Source organism: Eschscholzia californica, unplaced genomic scaffold, assembly GCF_041429995.1.
Source record: "Eschscholzia californica isolate CP2 unplaced genomic scaffold, dmEscCali1.0.p SCAF_5, whole genome shotgun sequence".
NCBI classification, from domain to species: domain Eukaryota; kingdom Viridiplantae; phylum Streptophyta; class Magnoliopsida; order Ranunculales; family Papaveraceae; genus Eschscholzia; species Eschscholzia californica.
The window spans coordinates 16,538,679-16,566,178 of record NW_028238472.1 but is presented as its reverse complement, the minus strand read 5'-3'; the positions used below and the strand labels follow the sequence as shown (position 1 = coordinate 16,566,178).

At 37.1% G+C, this 27,500-nt stretch overlaps 1 protein-coding gene and 1 long non-coding RNA gene across 2 annotated transcripts; one reads left to right on the top strand and one right to left on the bottom strand.

Annotated features, from left to right (window-relative positions):
• Positions 1 to 3,312: 3,312 nt before the first annotated feature.
• Positions 3,313 to 4,936, bottom strand: LOC147537482 (uncharacterized). Its single transcript, XM_086642785.1, has 2 exons — positions 4,190 to 4,936; positions 3,313 to 3,993 (listed from the first exon to the last, which is right to left on the bottom strand). Exons 1-2 carry the CDS (start codon positions 4,934 to 4,936, stop codon positions 3,313 to 3,315), a joined length of 1,428 nt encoding a protein of 475 aa, XP_086498911.1.
• A 21,877-nt stretch (positions 4,937 to 26,813) lies between these two features.
• On the top strand, positions 26,814 to 27,211 carry LOC147537481 (uncharacterized). The gene is made up of 2 exons (XR_015224966.1): positions 26,814 to 26,873; positions 27,109 to 27,211. It is a non-coding gene; the product is annotated as an uncharacterized LOC147537481 (long non-coding RNA).
• Positions 27,212 to 27,500: the final 289 nt, after the last annotated feature.

Genomic DNA, 27,500 nt, shown 5'->3' with positions numbered 1-27,500 from the left:
CTTTATTAACTACAAGTGGTATTATTGAAGTTGGTGAGAACCCTTACATAAGTGAATTTACCGTTGTTGAAAGATATAGATTTGCTTACGAATAAATTTTCGTAAGATTATTGTTCTAAAAATTTGGTTGTTTTTATTTTTAATGTCTATTTTGTAACTTTATTAATTTTTTTATTAAAACTTAATTATTTTTATTTTTATATTAACTTTGTAGGTTTATTAATTGTTTTACTAAAACTTATTTTTTTTTTATTTTCATGTCTATATTGAAGATTTAGTTGCTGAGAACACTTACATAAATGATTTTAAAGATTTAGTTGATATCTTCGGAACGTTTATTTCTTCTTCTAATGCGCTAGAAGCTAGAGATCAATAAATTTTCGTAAGATTATTGTTCTTAAAATTTAAATGTTTGTATTTTAATGTCTATTTTGTAGGTTTCTTAATTTTTTGTTACTAAAACTTACTTGTTTTTATTTTAATGTTTATTTTTTAAGTTTGTTGATTCTTTTTTATTAAAACTAAATTGTTTTTATTTTGATATCTGTTTTGTAGGTTTACTAATTATTATTATTATTATTTTAGGATATCTAACAATCAATTATTACTATTATTATTTTAGGATATCTTACAACAAATTTTCGAAAGATTATTTTTCTTAAAACTTAATTGTTTTTATTTTAATGTTTATTTGGTTGGTTTATTAAAACTTAATTAATTGCTTTTATTTTAATGTCTATTTTGTAGGTTCATTATTTTTTTATTAAAACTTAATAATTTTTATTTTAATGTCTATTTTGTAGGTTTGTTAATTATTATTACTTATTTTAGGATATCCAACATCTTCCCAACAAAATTCAAATTTTGATTAAATCAAGAAACTATATATTATTTACCCAATATTTTATACGAACGAAAGTGTTTTAACATTTTTTTGGTTGATACAGTGTATTTTCTATTTGTGTAGAAGGAGATTTGATAAACTACAAAGAGAAAAGCTTGATTTTAAACAAAGAAAAGCAATAGGTAAATTTATATTTTTTTTTGTTGAGCTAGCTTTCATAGATTAAATAACAACGTTATTACAATATTTATTAACTAAAATACAAGGTACATTCTTCCACTCTTTACTCGTGTTTTTCTTCCTTGCCCATTTAGCTAATCTGTCTGCGTTGGAATTGAGTTCTCTTTTCGTATACTTGGATTTCACCACTTCGAATTCTTTCCTGCTTTCTCGAATTCTCCGGATGTGGATTAAAGATTGCTAGTGTAATGTGTAATGTTTATTGTGAAGATGTTTGATGAGATTGATATTGTCGCTTTCTACAATTATATTCTTGAGTTGATTTGCTTTCGCCCATTCGAGGTCGAATAAGATTGCCATCACCTCTCCTTCTTCACTGTTTCTGGCTCTAGTGGATTTTACTTTCGCTTTTATGAATTTCGATTCTGCATTGTGAACAATCAAGCTAATTCCCACATTGGATGTTATATTAGTAAAAGATGCACCAACATTCACCTTAATAAAATTCTGGGGCGGGGGATGCCATTTCTCACTAGAAGTATGTTTGATTTTCTCCTGTTTCATATTGATTTTTGGGAAGTTTTCGATCATTTTGATTATTTTATTCAGGTCATTGCTTTCATATTGAAAACAGTGGTCACACCTCACTTTCCATAAAATCCATAAAATGGTCGAAAAGTGAATATTATCTCTGGTGTAGCAAAGATGAATATGATTTTCCAAGAGAAGATCCAGTCAGATATGGACGTAATATTTTCAGATATGATATTGTAGTTAAACCAGATGTTTTTAGCCAAAGCGCAGTGTAAAAAAGCATGTTCAATGGATTCTATACTAGTGCAGTTGGGACAAGTGGTATTATTGTCGATGTATTTTCCGATTCTTTCCCTAACAGGGATAGCTTTGGTGCAGATTTTCCAGATGAACATTTTGATGCGCGGAACGGTTGGGAGAGACCAGATGAAATTCCAGTTTTGGTTGTTAGGGTTGTGATTATTGTTATTATTGCTGAGGTGTTGATACATGGAAGCAACCGTGAATTTACCCGATTTGGTAAGTTTCCATTTGAGCTGGTCCTTACCTTCGCTGTTCACCGGGATAGTTTTGATAAGATTCTGAGTATTAACGTCGAAGTTGGCTCTGAGCACTTCATTATTCCAGTTGTTGTTCGAGATAAGTTGAGCTACTTTGGTAAGATCGGATTGATTGTTGTTCTGAATAGTTTCATTGATTTCAGGGATCCAATTGTCAGTTCAGATGTTAATGTCATTACCCGATTGCACTTTCCAAGTTGATAGATCATCAAGAAGGCTATAGTGCTTTCTGATTGTCTTCCAATTCCAAGAGTGATGAGCTTTAGAAGGGCCTGAGGTGTTGGAGTGCGGGAAATAATTGGCTTTAAGCAGTTTGACCCATATTGCTTCTGGTTCAGTCTTGAGCCGCCAGGCCATCTTAGAAAGGAGAACTGTATTATCCAGATCTGGCAGATGAAGCCCTAGCCCTCCAAGTTTTTTAGGAGTGCAGATATAAGACCAGGCTTTGGTGCAAATACCTTTCGACTTACCCCACCAGAAATTCCGTTGAACGGCCTTGATGCTTTTGCTTATTCCTTTAGGAATTGCAAAGCACTGCATCTGGTATCGGGGTACGACCGCCGCTATGGCTGAGATGACCACAGTGCGACCAGCTTGGGATAGGAATGAGTGGTTCCACTTGTTGAGCTTATTCTTGATGTGCTCCAAGATATCCTTGAATACTTCGATTTTTTGTGCTCCGATGAACAACTGGGCTACCAGGTATTTCAATGAGGTGGAAGCATATTTAACTTTCAAAGTGCGCATAATCAGTCTTTTGAACTTGGGGTGTGAATTCTTTGAGTAGAAGATGTTGGATTTAGCGTAATTAATCATTTGACTCGAGCTATCACAGAAGTCCTGAAGAATCTTTTTGAGGATGTGGATGTTATCTATTGTGTTTTTACCAAAAATGATGCAATCGTCGGCGAATAGGAGGTGGGAGATCTCAAAGTCTGAATGATAAGTAGGAAAACCCAAAAACCTATCATGATTATTATTCATCATCAACTTACGACTTAGGCCTTCCATAGCTATAGTGAAGAGAAACGGGGAAAGCGGGTCTCCTTGCCGAATACCTCTAGTAGGATAAAAAGCTTTACCTGGTCGACCATTAATAAGCATTGACATTGAAGAAGTAAAGATGCAAGTATAGATCATCTTAATCCAATGTTCGTCATAGCCTAGTTTTCTCATGATGTCTGTTAGAAATTTCTATTCTATTCTATCGAACGCTTTGGACATGTCTAACTTAAGATCAAAATATTCAACGGAACCTTTCATCTTCTTGAAAGAGTGGATAATTTCCTGTCCCATAATGATGTTGTCTGTTATCTGTCGACCAGGGACGTAAGCTGCTTGAAAGGGAGAGATAATAGGGTTTAAGGTGTGTTTGAAACGTTCAGCCAACAGCTTGGTAATGATCTTGTAAGTGGTGTTCAGGAGACTGATGGGCCGATAGTCTGCCGGGGTTTGGGGAATAGGGGTTTTGGGGATCAGACAGATATGAGTATGATTTATTTCAGGAGGAAGGTAGGCTGTTTGGAAGAAATTCTGAACCAGGTCATAAATATCTGCGTTGACAGTCTCCCAGTTAGATTGGAAGAAATAAGGAGGGAAACCGTCTGGGCCTGGGGCAGCTTCTTTTTTGAGACTTTGAATAGCCCAATTGATTTCTTCCTCGTCTGGAATAACTAGTAGGTCTATGTTCTGATTCTGCGTGATAGTGGGAGTGAAAAGGTTGAGAGTATTCTGATCTTCTCTAGGATTGATCGTAGTACTAATATCAAGGAGATGTGAAGTGAAAGTATCTTGAATGTCTTTTATATCTTCATGCCAATCTCCATCTTTATCTTTGATAGCATTGATTTTGTTGGTCCTGTTGCGTTGAATAGCCTGAGAGTGAAAATATTTGGTATTTTTTGTCGCCTAAGGTGATAAAGTTGTTTCTTGATTTCTCCTTCCATAAAATCTCTTGGTGGTTGTAGAGCTCCTCCAGGGCAAGTGTGAGTTTGTGTTCTTCCTCTTTAGATTTACTATTCTGAAGGCTTTTTGTAATCTGATTGATGGTATTTTCTATGTTACCGAAAACCTTTTTATTCCATTTAGATAGCTGCTTGCTAAGCTTTTTAAGATCTTGTTGAATATTGTTGGGGTTCTGATATTGTTTTATGTGTTCCCAATTGTCAGCAATGAAGTTATAGTGGTCAGGGTGGGTCATCCACGTTCTGATAGACTTAAAAGGTTTAGGGGTAGTTTGACTTTGATCTTTGTTGTCAAGAAGGATGGGCAAATGGTCTGATCCGACTGCTTCCAAGTGAGTGACTCCATAAGATTGGAATTGGTGAAGCCATTGAAGGTTAGCCAATGCCCTATCCAGCCTATCTTCAATCAAATTCTCTCCAATTTGTTTATTACTCCAAGTGTAGGGATTACCTTGATAGCCTAAATATAATAAACCTAATTTATTGATAATCTCCAAGATTTTAGGAATATTAGAGTAGGACCCTTTAGAGCCTCCACTCTTCTCTATGGGACCAAGAATAGAGTTGAGAACCCCAATCATCACCCAAGGGTTCTCTTGGTTTTGATTCAGCTGACTGAGAGTTTTCCAAGGCTTGAACTTGTTCTTGTAGTAAGGGGACCCATAGAAACCAGTAATCGTGATGAGAGTGGGCCAGCTGGCATTCTTCAATTCAGCTTGAATAATGTTGTTGTCCGAGTATATAACTTTGAGGTTGAGGTGGTGCTTCCAGTAAATGGCGAGGCCTCCTACTTTGTTAAGAGGGTCCACAAAGTAACTAGAGTAGTTTTTGGAGATGGGAATGTATTTATTCATATTGTATGATTTGTTTTTGGTTTCCGAAAGGAAAATGATGTCCGGCTTGTGCTTCATGATCATGTTGAGGGTGTGTTTCTTAGTGAGGAAAGTTGAGGGGGCCCTCACATTCCAACTTAAAATGGATGGATTATCCATGGTGGGGGTGTTATTCAGCATACTGAGGTATAGAGGCAGACTTAAAGTCCCGGAGACCCAAAGAATAAAGGCACTCCCCAAGAGCACCACAAATAGAAAAATAATGAGCATAAACAAGCAGACGAACTAAATGAGAAGCTAGTAAGAGGCAGATACATAATTACAATGAAAGAAGACAATCACTAACACTATAACATATAAGGATGAGAGAGAGTAAACACGATTAATACTAACATTAAAAACTAAACGAGATTAAAACTAGGCGGAATCCGTGGACTCCTAAAGCAAAGAAAACAAACAGGAAAAATATACCAGCTAACAACAATACTATGAAACTAACAAACTCTATGTTTTTATTTATTTATAAAGAAAACTAACTAATCAGAGATCAAAAGAGAGAAAACCTAGAGAAAACAAAGAGAGACTCAAGGAAGAATCAAAAACTAAAATAAGCTAATCTTAAGACCAAGTCTAATAATTTAGTACTGCAAAGAAAAAGAAAAAGCAAAACTAAAACAAGCTAATCTTAAGACCAAGTCTAATAATAAAGTACAATTTACCTAAAAACAGAAACACTAAACAAGATACTAGACATATTATTAACAAGAATAACAAACACTAATATGGTAATTCACACTATTACTATTATATGTTGAACTTAATTCACACTATAACTAGAAAAGGGGATAAACTGAAAACCAAAAAGAAAAAGCAAACTATATAGATCCACAAAACCTAAACTGAAATTAAACAAAGATCTAGTAATAACTCTAAACAACCAATATTCTTCAAACTATAACTAATAACAAGTCAAATGTATACACAAACTCTAGAGAACTAAGCACAACCTAAGAGCTAACAAACGTCAGCAGATAATCTAACTCCCAAGATAATAAAAGAGATAACAGTAATAACTAAAAATTAAAGAAAATAAGCTAATAGAAATTACTAGAAGAGGCTAAGGAAATTAAAAGGGCAATCAAACTTTATCCACCTATCTCCATGGGAAAGACTAAATAGCATTCAAATTTCTCACCTAGCATGGTATTTAGACCCTGAACCAAGAGCAGGTAGCCAATTAATTAATTCCAAAAGCCCTAGATCTAATACTAACATGAGCATCAGATCAACTAAACGAAAATAATATTAAAAAGCCCTAAAGAGAGTAGAGATTACTGCCTTGAATACTGCAACAATCTTTGCTTGTTGACGATTTGAGCACTGATTCACTCTCTCGGCTACCTCCACTTGACTATTTTGCTTTCCTCCTAATTGGCGATCAAGGGGAAACCTGCAAGCAATGAATTTTCCATGGATTTCTTAGATCTCTCACTTCACTTGAAGCTACTTTACTCACTCGAAGTTCCGAAAGATGATCTCTCACAGACCCTGGCGCCGTTCTTTATGCTTCTATAAGAAAAGCTACGATTTAGGGTTTTACTGATTTATAAGAGAAGGTTCTAGTAGGTTGGGTGAAGGGGAATCTGAAAGCATGCAAGTTTAAGATGATTTCTAGAAAAGATTTGAGGGGTTTCTACTTTCTTCTTACTCTTTGTATGATTTTGGTGTTCTCCATTTAGATCTGGTTCTATATGCTATTATACTAACCTCTTAATATCTCTTAGTAGTACTAGGGTGAAATTAGTAGGGGGAATCGATGTGTAGAACTATATTTTGCTGGTTTTTTTATGGTAGATCAACTATGAAAAGGATGAAGATTAAGTTTAGTGTTTGATTGAGCCAAGGGTTTCGGTTGAAAGGAGAAAAAGAAAAAAATCGCCCGATGGGGAACTTCTCTCTCCTAAAATAACCTAGGCAAAATTCATTAGTTCAATCAGTTAATGCTTGTTCAGGTAAATTTATACTTGATATAAAAAAGTTGTTTAAAATTTTTAAATGTTGGGGAGAAAAAATTACGCGAAGTTCCAGGATTGTACAAAAAGTGTGTTGCCGAACTAAATGAAATTTTTAAGGGATATTTAGTGTTTGGGTCAAGGATAAGTACCGATTTTAGTGTTTAGGTCACAAGTTTGTCTGTTATAGGGTCTGGGTCACGGACTAACAGTTGACCCCTTGACTAATGACGATAGCTAACTACCGTCATTAGTCAACATGGTCAATGGTTAGTCCGTGACCCAGACCCTAAAGCCGGTATTTATCCTTGACCCAAACACTAAACACGAGCTGATGTGAGCCGTTCTAAGTCCCATTTGTTGCTGCCATGAAAACCGAGTTAGTCCCTTGAAATCCCAAGCTCGAGGGTGCTTCCATGAACGTCCAAGCTGCTGCCACCTTCCATGAGCCGAGCTCAACTCCTTCTTCCCGTGTCGGCGTAAGCATTGGCCGGTCGGCCAAGCTTTTGCCGGTCATCTCTCTCTCTCTTTCCCTCTTTTCAAGCTCTCTGAAACCCTAACTCTCAAGAACCCTGGAAAACCCCCAACTTCAGAAAACCCTAGCTTTTCCCCCCTTTTCATAATAAAATGTGAAGATCTGTTCATTTACTCATCTAACAACTTTCGATACAATTGTCATGGATTCACATCTAAAAAAACAAGGTAAAATCAGATCTAGAATCTTTTATTAAATTAAAACAATTTTATCATCGATTACGTCTTGTTTGGAAACAAAGCTATCTTCTTCGGTCTTCCATAAATTGGAAAATCATCATTCGTTTCCGCCATGGCTAAATTCCAGAACTACGATATCTACGATATAAATATATCAAATGTTACTGATGATTCTGACCTAAAAATGCTTCTTCTTCAAACAACAAAACGATTAGTTATTTTTATTAAAGATTTAGATCTATATTTGAATGAGAAATCAACATCTATAAGTTTATCAGGAATTTTGAATTTCATGGACGAAATTTTCTCTACTTGGTTGAAGAAAGAATCATGGTGATTACTATGAACAACAAAGACCAAATTGATCCATCAATTTTAAGACCTGAAAGAATTGATGTTCAAATCCTTTTTCTGATTTTAATGAGTTCAAATTTATTTCCGTCTTTGGAACGGCTCACAGCAACGCTATTTAGTGTTTGGGTCAAGGATAAGTACCGACTTTAGGGTCTGGGTCACGGACTAACCATTGACCCGTTGACTAATGACGCTAGTTAACTGCGTCATTAGTCAACGTGGTCAATGGTTAGTCCGTGACCCAGACCCTATAACGGACAAACTTGTGACCTAAACACTAAAACCAATACTTATCCTTGACCCAAACGCTAAATATCCCAATTTTTAATTCGACCCGTTACTTCCACTTCGCAATACAATAGGTTAAATATATCCGGAATCTCTTTTCGCCTTATTGAAAAATCGAAGAGACTCAACAAAAGAACCAGCATGTAGGTATATATCTCTGTATAAATTTTTTATTTTTACGCTTTAGTTAAAATAAAGAGTTAATTCCTATTTGGCCCCTTACTTTGTGACCAACTTCCTTTATGGCCCCTATTTTCCGTAAATTCAAGTATGACCCCCCTTTTTAATGTAAATGTCAGAACTACCCTTCCTAAAAATATTTTGTCAAAATAAAATTAAAATGAAAACATGAATTCCACCTCACTTCCCTTTCCACCACACATCTCTCTCCACATAACCTCTCTCTCTTTCACTCCCTCTCCCTCTCTCCAACTCACCTCTCTCTAATTCTCGGCGGGCGACCTTCAAACATAAATATATATATATATATATATCTTGAAGAACAGACCTTGAAGGTCTGTTGAAGAACAGACTAGAACAGGTTTGTTCTTCAACAGACCGATCTGGTTTGTTCCTCAACAGATCAGAACTAGTATGTTCCTCAACAGATCATAACAGGTATGTTGAAAAACATACTAGATCTCCGGCGAAAGGAACCCCTTCGCCGGAGTGTTTAGAGAGACAGAGATGCGAGATTTTTTTATTTATGTTTGAAGGTCGCCGGCCGGAAAATTTTCCGGCCGGGACCTTCGTCGGAGAAGAGAGTAGCGAGTTGGAGAGAGAGAGGTGAGATGGAGAGAGAGAGAGGTGACGTGAAGAGAGATGTGTGGTGGAAAGGGAGGTGAGGTGGAATTTATGTTTTCATTTTAATTTTATTTTTGAAAAAATATTTATAGGAGGGGTAATTCTGACATTTACATTAAAAAACGGGAGCCATATTTGAATTTACAGAAAATAAGGAGCCATAAAGGAAGCTGATCACAATGTAGGGGGTTTAATAGGAATTAACTCTAAAATAAATAAATGATATGTTCAGGGTGGGCCCTGCCCAAAGAAAGCAAACCTAGCTTTGGCCACTAAATTCGTCTATAGAGTTTGTTCAAGATCGGAGGCATGACTGTAGTTGGAGGCCCACTATGTAACGAGAGAGAGAGAAAGGAACGGGCAACTACCGAACTAACACAAAAGAGTGGGCCCGTCTTTTCTAACCCACTTCATTCCTTTTTCTTAGCCAGTGAGGGCCCCACCTCTTGTCCCTTTCTCATCATTTTCTCACTCCCAACACTCTATGGGTTTTTATTCTTACTCCATGACCTCCTCTTATATCTCTCCCTAGATTCTCATCTCTTTAGGTGGCCTCTCAGCCTCTCTTTACTTTCAAATTCTTTTTCTGTTTTTGCAAGTTTATTTTCTTGGCTCTTAAATATCAATTTGAATTTTGGGAGCCCCAGCCCAGCCCGTTGGCTGCCCAACCCGGGAGCCCGGGCTGGGGGCTCCCAGCCCCAAAATGCTACCGTTGGGGTTTCCCAACGGTGGGTGGATCCCCTAAAAAAGGGGATCCACCCTACTTAAATTTATTTTTTTAAAAATTTTTTAAAATTTTTTTTAATTTTTTTTTCAATTGTTTTTTTGTTTAATCTTCTTAAAATGTTTTAAGCTACTTTTGAATCTTTTTTTTTTTTTTTTTTTTTTTTTGTGTGTTTATCTTTTTGAAATTATCTATCTCGGACAATATCACATTTTAATTTATAGTCGAAATCTAATAATTCATAGTCGAAATCTAAAATCAAAATTTCGCACACGTACTTCACGCACGTACATTATTTGGTTTTGGGAGACTCTGTTGGGAGCCTGACGTTGGAATTGAGACAAAGCCCCGGGGTTCCCAAAATTCAGGGGCTCCCAAAATTGGGAGCCCGAGCCCCACACTGGCTTTGCCCTAATGCTTAGACGATAGTTCTCTTTGTGAAATATGCTTTAGGAGAACATCAAATACATGATGCACAAATAAGAATGATAACACTTTAACTCTTACGTTTGCTAAATAAATTTATGTTTATAACTATTTTTGAATAATAATTAGAAAAAGATTACTCCTTAAGATCCAAAATCAGATATAAAGCATCTCCATTAATCCTCAAAAGGATGTTGTAAACAAATAATTGTATAATTCTGCAAGAACCGTGAAACGTAGATAAGGGGGCCACATCATAATAACTCGCTTCGGGCCACCAAAATGTCAGGGTCGGCCCTGGATATGTTGTCCTTACAGGCCATTTTTGATCATCCATATCCAAACGGTGTTGTAGTTTTTATACAAAAGAAATTTCCGAACCTCATGATGGAGCTCTACAACATATATCGAAATAACAAACATTTGAGAACTATTCATGACCCCTTTTTCTTAAACCCTTTTTTATGTAATGAATTGGCTTTGATTGTCTAGACTAGCAATGGCTTGAGTTAGCAAGACAAGACTTTTGTTTCGATATGAGACGGAATAGTTTATCACTTTTAATGAACTAAATTATTGTCTACACCAACGTTTTATCTTTCAACGTTTTTCCTTTTATTATGAGTGAAATTTTTACAGGAAACTTCATGGCACCAATAGAAATATGAAGATTCTTTTACTTGAAGATGGGGCTTGCTCTCAATTTTTACATATGTATATATCTTTCAACTACTTACTCATTAAGTAAGTATTGGTTTGATTTCTGTTTGAAGACATACAAACAATATGTATAATTCTGCACACACCTTTAAGAAACTCTAAGAATGTCACTGCTGGAGTCTCCAAGGTACATATTTACCTCAAATAAAAATATATATAATTCTGCACACACCTTTGACTTGTTTCATTTGCAAATCAAGGTGCCTTAACTATTTCCATCCTAAAAATTTGATCGCATCTGGGTAGTAGTCTACTAGTATGTGGAATTTCAGAAACAAGTTGTTTCCCAATACAGAACAAGGATATGGAACCTCCTAGTATTAGAGGTTTGTTCTTTTTGATCTTATTTTCTTCGTTAGACTGATGATATTTACAGGAACACATCTAAATCTCAACATACCTCCCTACTCTACCTTATCTGGAATCTTGTTATATAGTGAAATTTGGACAATTTATCCACAACACAGGGTTAGAACCATGCTTGAAAAGAAAAACATAGGGGAATCTTTGGTGGGTGGAACTTTTCTTTGTGTTGCGTGTGAGGTGACAGTCGTTTGGATACCAAGTCCTATGGGAGAGTGCATTCAACTATACAACAAAACCTTTGTGAGAGGAAAAGTATTCAACTATACAACAAAATTCGACATTGTTTCAGTTTTGTGAGTGCATTCCAAGTCTTATGGAAGAGTCTACTATTGACTGCAACAAGGTTGGGACCATGCCTAACGTTACCTTCACCATCGCTCAGAGCAGGTGGAATTTTATGATAGGTTATTCAAATGTTATGGTTTCAGAGAACTTAGGGTATTCTTTTCGACTTATTTGTGTTTTCGTTGCATTTCAATAAATCCTAAAAAATTAGAAAAGGTACGGATTTGGGTCCGACCCAAAAAATGGTAGTCTTGCCCGACGTCATTCTTGACTTGGCTCCTGGTTAAAAGCTTATGAGAAAATGACTCTTAAGGTAGTAAAAGATTTCACAATTGCTAAAAAAGCAAGTATGTTTCTTTATTAACTAAAAGTTGTCAAAATATTATGGCTAATGATGCATTAGGTTTAAAATAATTTGAATAATTAGTAATCAGGTCATTTTTTAATATTTTGCTTCCTAAAATACCCTTACATATTAAAAACTACTTTCTCTCTAAAAAAATAGCTTTAGGGTTTTTTCTCTTCTTCTCCAATCCCTCTTTTTCTCCGATTCTCCTTTAGGGTCCGTTTGATACGTGTGCAAATGTGAGTAAGAAAATCGTTTTCTTAAGAAAATCAGTTTTCCGCCGTTTGATAGGCCACTATGAGTAAGAAAATCAATTTCTTAAGAAAAAAAAAGTGGGCAAATAGTCCAATTTTTTTTCCCACCTAAAAGGTGGGAAAACTGATTTCTCACTCTCTCCTCCATAAAATTCTAAAGGCACCTTCATTTTTAGGAAAGATGATGAACGAAATTCTAAAGGCACCTCCAAAAAGTAACAACGCACTAAATTGTAGAGGCACCTCCATAAAATTCTAAAGGCACCTCCATAAATTCTAAAGGCACATCCATTTTATGGGAAGATGATGGCCGAAATTCTAAAGGCACTTCCAAAAAGTAACAATGCACTAAATTCTAGAGGCACCTCCATAAAATTCTAAAGGCACCTCCAAAATTCTAAAGGCACTTCCATTTTTAGGGTAGATGGTGACCGAAATTCTAAAGGCACTTCCAATGAACCCCTAAATTTTTGAAACTCACTCTTAAAATCCTAATTCTAAAGGCACTCCCCTGGTTTTCCCACACTCCTATCAAACATCAAAAACTCAATTCACATGTGAAAGCAAATGACTTTCTTACTCATGATTTCTTACTCATGATTTCTTACTCATCATTTCTCACGTATCAAATGGACCCTTAGAGATCAATAAACTCTCAGCAATGGAAGCAAATCACTCGAGAACTATCGACATTTCTTCATAAGTTAACCACATCTGATCAAGATTTCGGCGATTATCCGGTAGTATTATCTGATGTTCGGATTCTCACTTCTAATCGATTAACAATCCTAGCAAATCCAAACATTCTGGTAATCCTCTCTTCATCCAGACCTTCTCTCTTAATTCATTACAAAATGTCACTCACAACTTATGATGAAGACTAACAACAAGCCCTAACTACTGACGTTAGAGAGATTCTTGAAAACCCCTAAAGAATAGGGGGAGTTCTGTTAAAAACCATAACTAGGGTTTAGTGTAGTCACCAAGATGATTCTTAATGCTTATTTTCTCTGTGGGTTTATCACTGATGCCAGGAAGTTGTTTGATGAAATGACTGAGAGAGATATTGTTTCGGACAACTTTGATTTCGGGTTTTTCGAGGCAAGGGTTCTATGACAAATGTTTATGGTTTTTAGAAGAATGATGGTTGATGAGTTAGTTGTGCAGGTTTTTAGAAGAATGATGGTTGATGAGTTAGTTGTGCGGCCCAATGTGGCTACTGTGGTTTCACTAATGGCAGCTTGTGCGAATTTAGGTTCTTTGGACCACACTAAGAGTTTGCATTCTTATTTAGTGAAGGCAGGGTGGGTGGACGTAGAGGTTTCGGGAAGAGGTTTCGCTAATGAATTGTATATATTTCTCGACGGATTAGCCCGTTTATCATGCTTGGAGTAGCATATTAGAAACCCAAATATTTCTACTCTAGACAGATACAAAACGTGATTATTAGAATTATTAACAATCTTTGAGTGAAGTGTGGATAACCCGTAGTGGAGTGGCTGGAGAAGGACCACCCTGCACAGTTTATGAAGGATGAATATCAATCTACTAGCTAGGAGGATTTCTGGGGAAGGGTATCCATTGAAGTCCCACTATGTGGTTAAGTATGATCCAAGATGATCATGTACATTTTCTTTGGGAGAATTTTCTATCTCCTTTTCAGTTGGATGATAAAAGAGAAATGAGCTAACTGTTATGTCTGATTCTTTCCAGGTGCATGATGAAAGAGAAATGGATCGTATGCTAGGAATAAACGGTATTGAACTCACTGGCATTAACAACCGTAATCTTGGTAAGACAGGCTAATCCACTCTTTCGGGAAATGATTATAGATTCTCATAATTTTGTTTAGCTTCACTTTATTTTGTGCCGTATTGTTCCGTTTTGTTAGTTTCTGAACTTACATTATTCCTTCTATTGATCAAAGAACAACAGAGCACATAATAAGGTTGGTCGGTCGTTTTAATAAACAAATTTTGCTCTGACTGACAGAAACATTTGAGGTTGATATTAGTAACAAAAAAAGCTTCTTGAGGGAGATCGTGGGGAAGCTATCCGACAAAAAGGAATCATTGTAAGTAATACTACTAGCATTACGAAGATTCCATGTGTAGAAATGTCGTATTACGAGGTTGATATTAGTATTTGACATGGAACTAACTACTCATCATGATACACTTTCAGGTAATTGAGGAATCGGGTATATTTACTCCTGATGACATTGGTTATGTACAAGATGCAAGGCGGTACTATCTTCTAGAGCATCATTGTTTGTTGCTTCATATTTCTTCTATGTTTGTTTATTTTTCAAGTACATTTAGTGGTGTAGATGAGATGGAGCCGATGATACCAAGTTGGTTTTGATCTCAAATATCAGTACCTATTCTTCTAAGACTGAAAATGATGGTATATGGAATTGCAGGTATTGGTGGGGGAATAGATAGTGAAACAGAATGATCCAGGAAGGGAATTAGTGGACTGTTTGGGAAGGATATTTCTCCATAATTTGATGTTTTTTTTTTCTTCTCATAAAAGAGTGATACAGACCACGTAACATAAAAAGTGTTGTAGTATGTTGTCAAAGTTTTGAATGAGTACATAGTAGGAGAAGGATCCCCATTAATTGATGTTAATATATGTTTCTCTCTTATAACCTGATCTGAGATCTCGTTCCAGTCGTTCGACGCTTTCCTACTTTTATTTAATTTAAGGTTTTTCCGAATGTGAGCATAGGGACTATTGATAGATCTTGTGTACATGCAATTGTTCTTACTGGTAGTTTCAATTTGTGAAACCGAACTTTTAGTATCTGGAGCCGAAACTATCACAAGAAAGGCAAACAACTTTGATCTTTATAAGAAAGCAGAACCAAAGTTCGTACAATCTTAGAAACTGAGTATGCAAAATTGCGAATTCAAACTCAAGTTGTAAAATCTGAAATTGAAACACACTTTGCAAAATCTCAAATTCAAACTCAGTTTGCGAAACCTCAAGATTTCGTAGATACATATTCTTAGTCTTTATATTCTCGATTTGCAAATCGAGTTTGCACGATATGCAACCCAAGATTATATTCTGCAAAGCTTGCAAATCATGTTTGCGATTTAAATTTTGCAAATACAGTTTATCGTTTACATGTGCAAACACATGTTTGCAGTTTACATTATGCAAACACACGTTTGCATAACAGGTCGTTGCAAACACATTTGCATAACAGGTCGTTGCAAACACGTTTGCATAACAGGTCGTTGCAAACACGTTTGCATCACAGGTCGTTGCAATCACGTTTGCATGACAGGTCGTTGCAAACACGTTTCGTTGCAAACACGTTTGCATGACAGATCGTTGCAAACACGTTTGCAGAAAAACGTAAAGGAAAAAAACGCCGTTTTTTTCTGGGTTTTTTTTTGGAAAAAAGTATTGAAAGTGGATCTTGTTAGAAAGCTAATGAAAAATCATTTCTAAATATATAATTTTTATAGAAATCCGACATCTCAAACAAAAATTATATCGATTTAAAGTGTAAAGAAAAATAAAAGAATTTAGTTACACAAAATGACAAAAATGGGTATTTTAGTATTTGCACACTTTTTGACCTGAATAATAATTTTCAAATGTTTAGTGCTTTTCTACTCATTTTCAATATTATTTTGACCTTTCTAGTAATTACCTCAAAGCTTATTCTGCTGCTCGTGGGTGATTCTTTTAATGAGGTGATTTTCTCCTGATCACATTGTGGGCTTGTTCCTTTGCTCTTTTAATGCTTTCTTACGTCAACTTTTTTTTCTTTTATTTCGAGCAATTTCCTCTATAATAGATCTGAATGGTGACACTTTTCTTGATGTTCTTTATGTTACAATTTCTTTTGTAATAGACTTAACTGAGTAATGAATCTATCTGTTATGGCTCTCCTCTTATCATTTGTTATCTTCCGAGTAATGACCACCTTTTAGTGGGGAACAATATTTGTCTCCCATACAATCTGCTTTGCCAATATTTTTCGGTTGAACCGTCCGCTCGTACTGTCTTCCCACGACCCAGGCCTATAAATATGGCTCGGATGGGTGGATAATTTCATCTGTTTCCTTCATGACCAATTTGTCTATCCAAGGGTTTCTCCATCGCAACGACCTTAGAGTTAGTCTTCGCCTGACACTTCTTGCTCCCGGATTTTACGTCTGTCGCTATCACATTGACGTTGAAGGCGAAGGTCCGATCAGGGTTTTTCGATTCATTGGCTTGTCGGTCTTTGTGAATCTAGAGGCGATTCTATTCGGCGATCCCTTTTGTCCTCTGCAACTCTCCTAGAGAGGGGTGCTGAACGACGACCGACGAGTGGCCTTTGAAGTGATGGGGTACTTGGTCCGCTTGTTAGATGGTAGTCTCGTGGCAGTGATTATACGGACCTCTATAGAACTAGTCCCTTCAGATGTAATCTCCATATCTCCTTCTTCTCATGTTTCTTCTTCTTCGTCTAACATGTAAATAGTTGATGATGGGTGTTTCTTGACGCTTATCTGCACATACTCAAACATGGAATGATCGCCCCTAGTCTTACTAATGCATTCCTAATCTTACTACGCATGCTCTAAATGATCGCCCCTACAAAAACTAAAGAAAGTTATACTTAATCTATCATGCTCTAATCTATTTACTTCTGCAAAATAAAACCCAAATTAGCATAATTCCGAGAATCATAGTGATTTTCGAGTCTGGTTGTGCCCCCGATCATGGCTATTGCTCCCAGGGTTGTCCTTTGCTAGTCTCGTCTCAACCAATTTAGCTAGGATTTCTCCTCGGACCCCTGGTCGTTGCTTTCGCTACAAGGGCTGGTTTCGTTGGCTTGAGCACAACTAGTTTGGCTAGGACTTCTCCTTGGACCTTGAAGGAGTTGAAGGAGATGTCCTTCGACCAAGGTGACAATGCGAATAATTTGTCAGATAGGACAATTGATGTAGAAGATCATCAAGTCCGATTGATTTAGGGATCGTAGAGTTGTAGCTAGAGACCAACTACGATCGTCGAATTACGAAGTAATTCGCGGCTAACTTCGATCGGATCATACAACGGATTACACATAAGAGTGACAAATTGATCTAGGATATGACTAGTGGGAGTGAGATATAATCATGGGAGTGTCCCATAAACATATCTCATAGGACGATTCGGGCACTTTTAGGGCCCGGATTGGGCTGATTTTTGGAGGGACGTTTCCTTATGTTATGAACATTAAATCTGCCAATTTTGGCTGGGTTTGGACGTCATCTCCTTAGGGAATTGAGAAAATATCAACTAGTTGCTATTTTCGACTATTTCCCTAAATCTTATTCTAAAGGGTGTTTTAGGAAACCTAAAAGGAGGTGGATTCTTATTAGGGTTCTATATAAACACTCTTAGGGCAGAGAATAAGGTGGGAATTTCTCTCTAAGCTTTCTTACTCTACCACATCAAGTAGAGAGGAGAAAGTAAGCTAATTCCCATTACTATCTATCCAGTCAAAGAAGAAGGTGTTCTTCTTTCCAACCACCATTGGTGTGCTAGCTATACAACAAGGTGGAGATCAAGTTGATTGCTCGTGTCCCAAGTAGAGGAGCTACACTTGAAGCTCTTGGTCTTCTTTAATCAATTCAACTAGTTCGAGGGAAAAAGCGATTAAGGTAATCTATTATCTCCATTAGTTTAATTACTAGTTTTGCATGATGATCTTAGGGATACTAGTGTTAGACATTAGATGTCGTTATCCGCTATAAACACTAGTATAAGGGTATAAATCCCTACAGTGGCGTCAGAGCCTCTTGCAATGAACTAGTTTTTGCTAAAAATCGAACTAGTTCATATTGGATATGATTGATAGTTTGATAAATTGAGTTTATAAAAGTATTTTAAAAGTGTTTTAAAATTATTTAAACTCACAAAATTTGATACTATTGAACGGGATTCAATGAATTTTAAATTAAGAATCAAATTGATGATGAAAAGTGTTTTAAAAGACTCAATTTGATTGAATTTCAAACTAATCCATGCTTGATTAAGTTGATAGTTATGTTTAAAAAGGTTTTAAACATAAAATTTGATTAATTTTGAATTGGATTCAAAGATTTTTCAAATTGATTTCAAAATTGTTCTTTGAAAAAGTTTCAAAAACCTAGATTTTGATCCAAAATTGGTTTGATTAAGAGTTGTTTTTAAGTTTTGGAAACTTTTGAAAAACAAAAAATTTGGAATTTTAGAAGTATTCTAAAAGGAGTTGTTTTGAGTTTAGGAAACTCCCAAAACAAATTTGTAAAATTTTAAAAAATTTTAGAAGTGTTCTAAAAGGAATTTCAAAATTTTAGAAAAGTTTTAAAATAGGAAAATAGCAACTTAGAGCTGCATAAGAAAAAAAAATTGGAAACTAGGGTTTTTTGGAAAAACCCTAGTGTCCGGCCAGGAAGCTTACTGGCCGGCCAGAAGCTCCTGGATGTGTCCTCTGGACGCGTCCAGAGCAGCTGCTGAGACGCGTCTAGGACGCGACCAGCAGCTGCGACAGAAGCTTCTGGACGCGTCTTGGAGACGCGTCCAGGGCTCTCGACCAGACGCGTCTTGGAGACGCGTCTGGGAGGTTCTGGGTGTCTCGGACTAGGTCCGAGACACCTAGTGCTGGTCCGGTCCAGCACCAGACGCGTCTGGTACATGGACTAGCGTCCTGGCTCCGGCCAGGACGAGACCAAGCCTTGATAGGCCTCGGCCAGGACATGCCGGCCCTATGGGCCGTGCTATTTCCGGACCTTGTCCGAGCCCTTTTGTGGGCTTGGGCCGGGACTTGTCTAGGACTTCTCCCGGGCTTTTTCGAGGCTTTTCGGACCACGAAAAGGGACCATCATTCGAGTGGGAGTTTTTGCCAAAATTTCTTTCGATTCCAACCAAATAAATTCCAAAATCAATCCGGGCCATCCAGAAGGCCAAAACGGATTTCTCTTTAAATTGATTTATGAAATCATTAAGAATCGAACCAATATTTTTTTCCGAAATTGACCCGGGCTTTAAGAACCCGAAACGGAGTTTTTCTTAAAAATGATTTTAGAAATCATAAAAGATAAAACCGGAACGCACCATTAGTTGAAATTCTTCGAATTTAGACTTAAGGTCCATAATGTGACATGTGATGTCAACAAAAGTATCTCCCAAGATAATCAAGCATATATAATTCTTAGCCTTGATATATTATATGATTGCATGTGATGTGAATGCGGGAAACTAGTATGGCCATAGATTTATTTCTTTATTCTTGTTTTAAGCACGGATGGGTGCATGCTTTGTAATTAATTTTAATTTCAAGTTTATACGATCTGCGAATCGTTAGAGTCTTGTAATTAGAGTTTAGGGTCTATGAGTCCATTGAAGAAACTCGAGGATGAAATTCAAAGGCGAGTGGGAGAAATCAATGGAGGTTCAAATATGGCGATCTAAGACGAACCAAAAGGCGAAACAAGAAGAAAACCAAAGGAGATTAGATCTTCTAGGTTAGGGGTCATACTAGGATCCATGTCTGCTTGATTTACTTTCTCGCGCGCATTTACTTACTTATTTACGCTTTATGTCGTGGATGTTAGTTAGGCTAAATAGTTCACTATAACAAACGCCAGACTAGCGTAAAAGTCCCCAAAACGTAATCTTGAGTAATCGCCTATCCAGATTAATACACTCGTTGCGCCCTTGTTCGAGGAAGGTGGGTGGGCCTTCGCAGAGTACCTCCTTTACCTTGGGACAATGTGGGTAGGTCTATAGAAGAGGCCTACACGTCTAAATGGTTCTACTCAACGAGATCAGTAAGAGAGTCTTGGATACTCGAGGCAAAAGGATAGATTAGTCATTCATTAATGAAATCTATCAACCAAGAGTCATAAGGTATGATCAGTGAAGTAGTTCACTCACCCGGAACGACGGAGTCAAAGGGTAGGGCCTTCGTCCGCTTTACTCCGAAGAACTGAGATCTTGGAATCACTTATTCAATCGGGGACGATTTTTATTGAATAATGTGGGAAAACTAAGTTTTTCAAAAACGATAACGAGTTTTAAAACTTTGTCATTTCTTTATGTAGAATTAAGATGACACATGAAAACGGTTTCAACTTTAAAATCACACCTAAGGGAGGTGTTGATCCACTTCCTAGAATGGAAGAATGAATCCGAGAATAGTTCTCAGATTCAAAAGGAAAGCTTACTAGAATACCCAATCCCAATGTTGACTCATACCGAAGAAGGTCAAAAGCCATTTGCAAGCAATCTTATAACATTCTCTTTGGAAGAGTATGGATGCTAGCATAACCATTAAGACAAACTGAGGAAGAATTTCCCACAGAAGTCATAAATGGAGAGGTACGAGACCTCCAAGGCAATCTGAAAGTCATCCTAATGGAAGACAACAGAATACATCTATCACCCAATTCAATATCGATTGAACAAAGATAGATAAAACCTTAGATGAGTCACTCAGGTTGTTACGAACAAACTGAGCAGAACATACGGGAATATCCAATCTAAGAAAGGTTCTTGAGATTTGGTACAAAAATCTAAGAAAGAGTTAAGATTCAAAAGGGCAAAGGGTCAGTCAAGTGAGACAAACGTTTGATCGAAGAAAAGGCAAACAGTTACCGAGTACATGATCAAAAGTATTTCTCATTACTGTGAGTGTTTCCAAACAATGGCTAGACCATTCAAGAGGAAACTACCCTTAGCACCTGGAGGACATAAGGAATGGAATTACGAATTCCGATTCCGATTCCAACATCCTTGTTAACAAAGTTAAAAACAAGTATCGTAAAATTTCTTCATCAGGTATTTTATACCGGATGTACGGCTCGGTAAAGCTCAAGGAAATCACATACTTGACTAAAAGAAGTAAAGATCCAAGAGGGAGCCGAAGCAGTAATGCTAAGGATGTTGAAAGGGATCAAAGTCTTCTTTTAGACATTGATCTAGCTTAGAACTTAATAGTGATTATTTTGTTCTTCTAGAAACGTCTGATGTTTTAAACCAGTGGTAAAATTAACTGAAGGTTAACATTGATAATGGCTAAAATCAAGAGATTCAAACTCATTAAACTTCAGCATTGTCAATTAGGTCTTAAGGACTAAATTGACAAAGTCACCCTTTTCAAAAGGCATAGAGACTAGTAATCTATTAGGACTCATACAGTGTTATGCAGACCTATAAGTTTACTTGTAGAAGCTAACGAGAGCTACTCCAATATGTACGCTGATAACTTCATGAAGTATGGAAACGTACAAATCATAAAGTATAAGTCAGAATGTTTGAAAGGTTCAAACAAAGTACAAACCGAAGTAAAGAATCATTTTGACAAGAGAGTTTAAGTCATCCGATTAGATTGGAGTGGTAAAAACTTGAGTCAAACATTTGATAACCATCAAAGGATTTGAGAAGCCGATTCCCAACTCGCTCCATAGAACACATCTATGGGATGGTGGATTCAGTGGGAGTAATCGAACATTGCTATGCATGATTCGATCAAAGATGGATTTAAGCCAGTCTTCCGAATATTTTGGGATATAGTCTAGACACGATTGTTTTCACACTTAACCTATTCCGTCTAAAGCTAAAACTTGTAAAAACGTTACAAAACTAGCTAATATCTGACGCAATTTCTTTTAGAAGAAATTTGGGCTTCTTCCACAACCAATCAAGAGAACAAAGTGTTTGTTGCTCATGATAGTATTCTTCTAGTAATTAGCACACCTAGTAGTCTGGGAGAAAAGTACTAATTATTACAAGAATAAGTGGGAGAAAAGTACAAGTCGATTTAATTCGATCATGAGAAAAATCATGAAGGGTCATGAAGAACAATCATGAAACTTGTACAAGACGATTAAATTCGACCAAGAGCAACAAACTGCGGCTCCTCGGAAAAGGAAAGGTTAAAGATATGATCTTGTAAACCCACCGCACAAAAGCGAATGTCATTTGCAGGAGAACTCTCAAAGCGAGTGAAAGTGTCTCTAAAGGAATATCTCAAAGTAGTTGAGAAAATTCCAAATTGTTGTTCAAAAACCCTGAAAGGTCAAAATAAAATCTCAAAGACTCAGAAAATAAAGGTTATTTCTGAAGAGATAAAAGACTTGCGCAGAAACGGAAACTGACTCTAGATTTTGGCTAGAAGCCAAAATCATCGTGGAATCCATATCTCGTCAAGACATGAAGCTTGATAATTTAAGTCAACAGAAGACCTAAATTGGTTTTCCAAAGTAGAAAACTGAGAAGGATGGAAACATTCATGTTTCCCGAAACTAGACAAGAAGAATAAGATTCTTCCAATCAAGTTATGTCCATAGGCATGCTTCAGAAATCTATCGACGGATTAAAAGTACGCAAGAGTTAGAATCTTCGATTCAAAAAGGCAATCAAAGAAGTTTGATTCCTGAGGAATGAAGATAATCTTGAATCACGAGTTTCAAGAAGGTAAGTGGGAGAAACAAACCTTCCAGGTCCGTATGCTGAGTACATACAAAAGATTGAGTACGACATAAGATGTTGTGTAACAGTGAACACACTGACTCAATAAAAGGACCACACACAAGGATGAAATGCCATTTTGGGCATCTGAAGATCTATCAGCATAGATCAAAAGGATGATAGGATTGGAGAGACTCAGTACGCTGAGATGCTTGAGATCCGAAACAGAAAATCTAAGACTCGGAAAGTCTAAAAGAATTTTGATCCAAAACTCATGACTAAGAGCATTGCTAAATCGGAGTTTGAAAAGACACCGATGTAGCAAACAAGCATGAGAGAGAGATTTATGTACGAATACATAATGTCAATCATATTGGATATGATTAGCATTTGAATATCCAACTTCGGATTTGAAAACCGAAACACTACTTAGAAAAATCCTAGAAGGCTAAAGGATGAAGTAGTACAAAAGTTGAACATATCATCATAGCAAACTTCCAGACATGGAAGGAAAGTATGCTAAAAGTGTTTTAAGCCGGGAACTGTTGCAAATACTACATAAAGAATTAAAAGCCTTAACTCTAGTAAAAGTTACTAGAAATTATCATGGTTGAAGATAACGGTCTTCAAATTAATTGATAATTAGCAAAGTTTAAACGGATTACATCCGTAGTCAAACTAAACTGTCACCTAAGACAAAGTATGAGAGTCATACACGAGTCTAAGGCATGAGGTATAATTTTAAACCTCGACAAGTAAAACTGAGTGGGTAAAAAGAGTTTTACGGAAGAGGCTCAGATTTACAACTCTCGTTATCAGAAATAATAGAGTTATTTCACAAGTCGTCTAAATTTGATTTAGTGTTTAAACGACAGTCCATTGATGATAAAACATTCCGAATAGGTTTGTCAGATACGTGATCTGATGAATGAAACCCTATTAAGTGAACTTGGAATATTTATTATCAAATCCCTGGTCCAGGTCATTGCATGGACAACAATGACTCACGAAGATTAGCACGGGAGTCGATGGGATAGCGCAGTTTCATGGGCTATAGGAATAGTATATTCTATTCGACTACGTGGGTGTGTAAAAGGTTTATACACTGGATAACCCTCAAATGAGAAGTACATCACTCGTGATGAACGTCAATAAATGACTTTTCGTTACTGACAAACGAAACGTCAATAGGGTTCGGGTTACTGAAGTGATGATTTTGCTGCAAATGCCCTCCTTCTAGCGCCAAATGCTGATGTCAAAAAATGACTTTTCGTTAGATCAGCATGAAATAGGGAGTTGATGATGCATGACAACCTCCGTTATGTGTGATTGTTCTGTTAAGTTGAGTGTTGTTCTGCTCTGTGCCTCCACTTCCGGCTCTACTTATTGCTCCGCTTCCTGCTACGCTTCCTACTCTGCTCCTTGCTCCCTGCTCTTACACCTTGCTCCTGCTCCTCGTTCCTAGCTCTTGTTCCTGTTCTTCTGCTCCCAAGGGGGAAAAACTGCAAAGGGTTCGAAAACCGCTCGACGCTCAAGCCAGTCAGGGTGCTCTTTCCAGTAAAAAAATGAATATTGATTGATCCCTTTGGGGGCGAGTTATGGGAACTATGAGATTTAGATGATCTTTTCGGGTAAAGAGATCGTGTCCTTTGAAGGACGATGTGGGGGGCCTTTTATAGGCGATGTTAGGCCGACTTTGATTAGTGGCGGTGGTGAGGCGGTTGCCGTCAGAACAAAGAGGAAGTTTCCTCTCTCGAGTATCTAGGGTTTCTCTTAGAGCCTAGCTCAGATTTTTGATAAGTGGAAGTTCTTGAGTTCAAGAATTCTTCGTAGATATCTTGCCGATGTGATAGATCCTAGAGGAGAAGTTTCCTCCTTCAGTTACGTGGAGTCCAAGCGGGCTTAAACACTTCGAGATGTGTGGCCGACTGAGATCCTTCTGGAAGATTCGGGATTAAGTCGATAGATCGCCCAGCGCTGCTGCCTTCCCAGTTCTGGGCGTAAGACATTGGTCGGATCTGTTTGGATCCCCCTTACTCCTCTGAAGACCCCAGGGTTGATCTGTTCATGCCAAGGGCGTTTGCAGGGCTGGTTTCTTCTGGCCGACCTCCCAGTTAGGGGAATGTTTGGTAGATCATCAGGGGCTCAACGATTCTGCTACCTTAAGCTGGGTTGACCCAGTAGACTTCAGGTCTGATCTTGACTCTTCAGACGTTAGTCAACGTCTGGACATTTTTATGCATCATCGGTACTGCTACGGGGGTGTAAAATGTCTTAAGAAAAGAGAATTTATTCTCGCCTCGACTCCATGATCTTTTGTCTATCTCAGTTAATCCGAAGAAGGAATTACTGATAAAGTCGGTATTCGCTTATCATTAACATGTCTCTACTTCAACCCAGACTTTGGCTAAGGCCTCATTTGGGTACATACATAGCTTATATTATGAGCTTTTCTATAAGCCCATAAATAAAAGCGCTTTTTAAAAATCTGTCTGAGTCGTTTGGTACGCTACATAAAAAGTGTTTTTATATCTTAAAAAGCTAGGTATGACATTTGGTAAAAAAATGTAATCTTCGTATTGTAGTTATCAAACAATATGCTTATATCATTATATTAATAAAAAATTATAAACATTAAATACTAAAATAAAATAATACTCCCTCCGCCCCATTTTGTTTGTAGTTTTGGGGAATTCAACTTATTAAGAGATATTATTTATTGTTGACAAATATAAAGACTTTTCCTAAATTACCCTCATTTATTATAGAGTATTTCATTAAATACAACATCGATAGAAGTGTAGAACCAATTAGAACCTTTGAATGGCATTCAAACTAAAGGGTAGTCTTGGAAGTTTGATCATTTTAATAATTAAATGAATGTTATAAAAGGAAAGTGACCAAACATTTTGGGACATCCACAAAAGGAATAACAACCAAACAAAATGGGACCGAGGGAGTAGAATTTTTTAAATTTTCATAAACACATAAAGATCAAAATTTGAACCTAATGCAGTGGTCATAGTGCTCAATGGTGGTGGACGTATTATGGCGGTGCTCAATGGTGGCGGAGTTATGGTAGTGATGGTGGTTGTAGATGGGGGGGGGTGTTTGGTGGTTAGGGGGTAAAGTTGCAACGACGGTAGTGAAATGGGGTTGGTGAAGGTGGTATTGTGTGATGGTGGAGTGGTCGATTCGTGGCGATGGTGGTGAAGTGGTTGTGGTAGTGGTGGAGTTGCACCGAAGGTGAAGCTACGTCGGAGGTTGTGGAGTTGCGGGGGAGATGGTGAAGCGTTCGGTGATGGTGGTAGAGTGCTGACGAAGGTGGTGGAGAGGTTGTAAAAAAAATTTGATGGTTGTAGAATAGTTGTGATGGTGGTGGAGTTGCGGCGAAAGTGGTGGAGTGGTGGAATGGTGGCATAGGTGGTGGGGTGATGGTCAGAGGTGGTGGAGTGATTGTGGTGGTAGAGGTGGTGGGGTGGTTGTGATGGTGGTGGATGTTTATTGATGGTGACAAAAAAAAAATTATTTTATTTTCATAGCTAGCTTGTAATAAGCCGCTATAAAAAGCCATAAAATTGTGGCTTCTGCTTTATAGAGAAAATGGGCTTTTCTAGCTTAAAATAAGCTACAGCTTTTTTGAACCAAACGCGTAAAGTTTTCAATAAGCGCTTAAAATATGCTAAAAGCTGGTTTTTAGCTTTTTTTTAGCGGAACCGAACGAGGCCTTAATCAAGACCAGACAGAGTACCTGAAAGTCGATGAAAGAGACTGGGGTCTGTTTTTATTTTGCACCTTCAATTTCAAAAATCCGGATCTTCCATTAACATGTCTTTACTTGGGGAATTACTCTTTCCCTCAGGAAGCTTATTTTGAAATCACAATCTTATCATTTCAAGATGATGATGATGATGGTGATGGGGTAGACTTTGTTCGACGAAATGCCAAACAAAGTAAGAAGAAGGAAGGTGAAAAAGCTAGGCTCATAGAAGAACCGCAAGATGTCGATTCTCGATTCGATCCATTAACACATATTGCAAGCAGCAAAAAAGTAATAGGTTTGAAGAAGCGAAGGTTGGGAACAAGGAAGAAGGCAAAGATGAAGGAGCCATGATGTCCTTAGGGCTTACACTTGGAGGCATTCTTCCTTATAAACTACCTGGAAGCTATCATGGTTCAATAGGACTCAATTCTAAGGGTTCTGCTTATCTTGAGGGTAACTGTTCTCTCATTTCTCTATTCAAAATCAAACTATGGTTTCTATAAATTGTTCTCATGTTTGTGAAATCTCTCTTGTGTTTACTTTGAATATTAAATTTGTAATATCTCTAACCAGCTTTGATTTATTCGTAAAAGTTCAAAGTATAATTTTGATTGTTTTTCTTGCTTTGAACTTTCTTTTGGTATTATACTCACCCGATAAACTCTCTTCCTCTCCTTTTTTCTGTTAGGTAAGAAAGATCTTATGTTTGAAGTTGAATGAAGGAGGCCCTTTCATTCACTGGAAATAAAGAGGGAAAAGTGAGATGAGAGAGAAGAAGGAAAGAGAAGAAGGAAAGAGAAGAAGAAAAAAAGGAGAAAAAATAAGAAAGAACAAAGAAGAAAGAACAAAGAAGAAAGAAGAATTTCTTTTTTAAGTAAGAGCAATCTCCGACTATTTGTTGGGTGGGTAGCATTGACTTTAACCAAACTTGGTCATAATGTATTGACCAAGTCAATCTTGCAAAATACATTGTCTTTAACAAGAACGGGCTTTGCCTATAAAATTTCCCTAACTTGGGTTAGGTTTGCTCTTAGTGTTAGCTTTGGTCACACCAAGATGGTAGACGCTCATCAAATTAAT

Coding starts and splice junctions, on each gene's coding strand:
- LOC147537482 (XM_086642785.1), bottom strand. CDS start 4,936: ATGAATAAATACATTCCCATCTCCAAAAACTACTCTAGTTACTTTGTG. Junction 3,994..4,189: donor TATCTAAATGGAATAAAAAG/GTTTTCGGTAAC, acceptor TTTCACTCTCAG/GCTATTCAACGCAACAGGAC.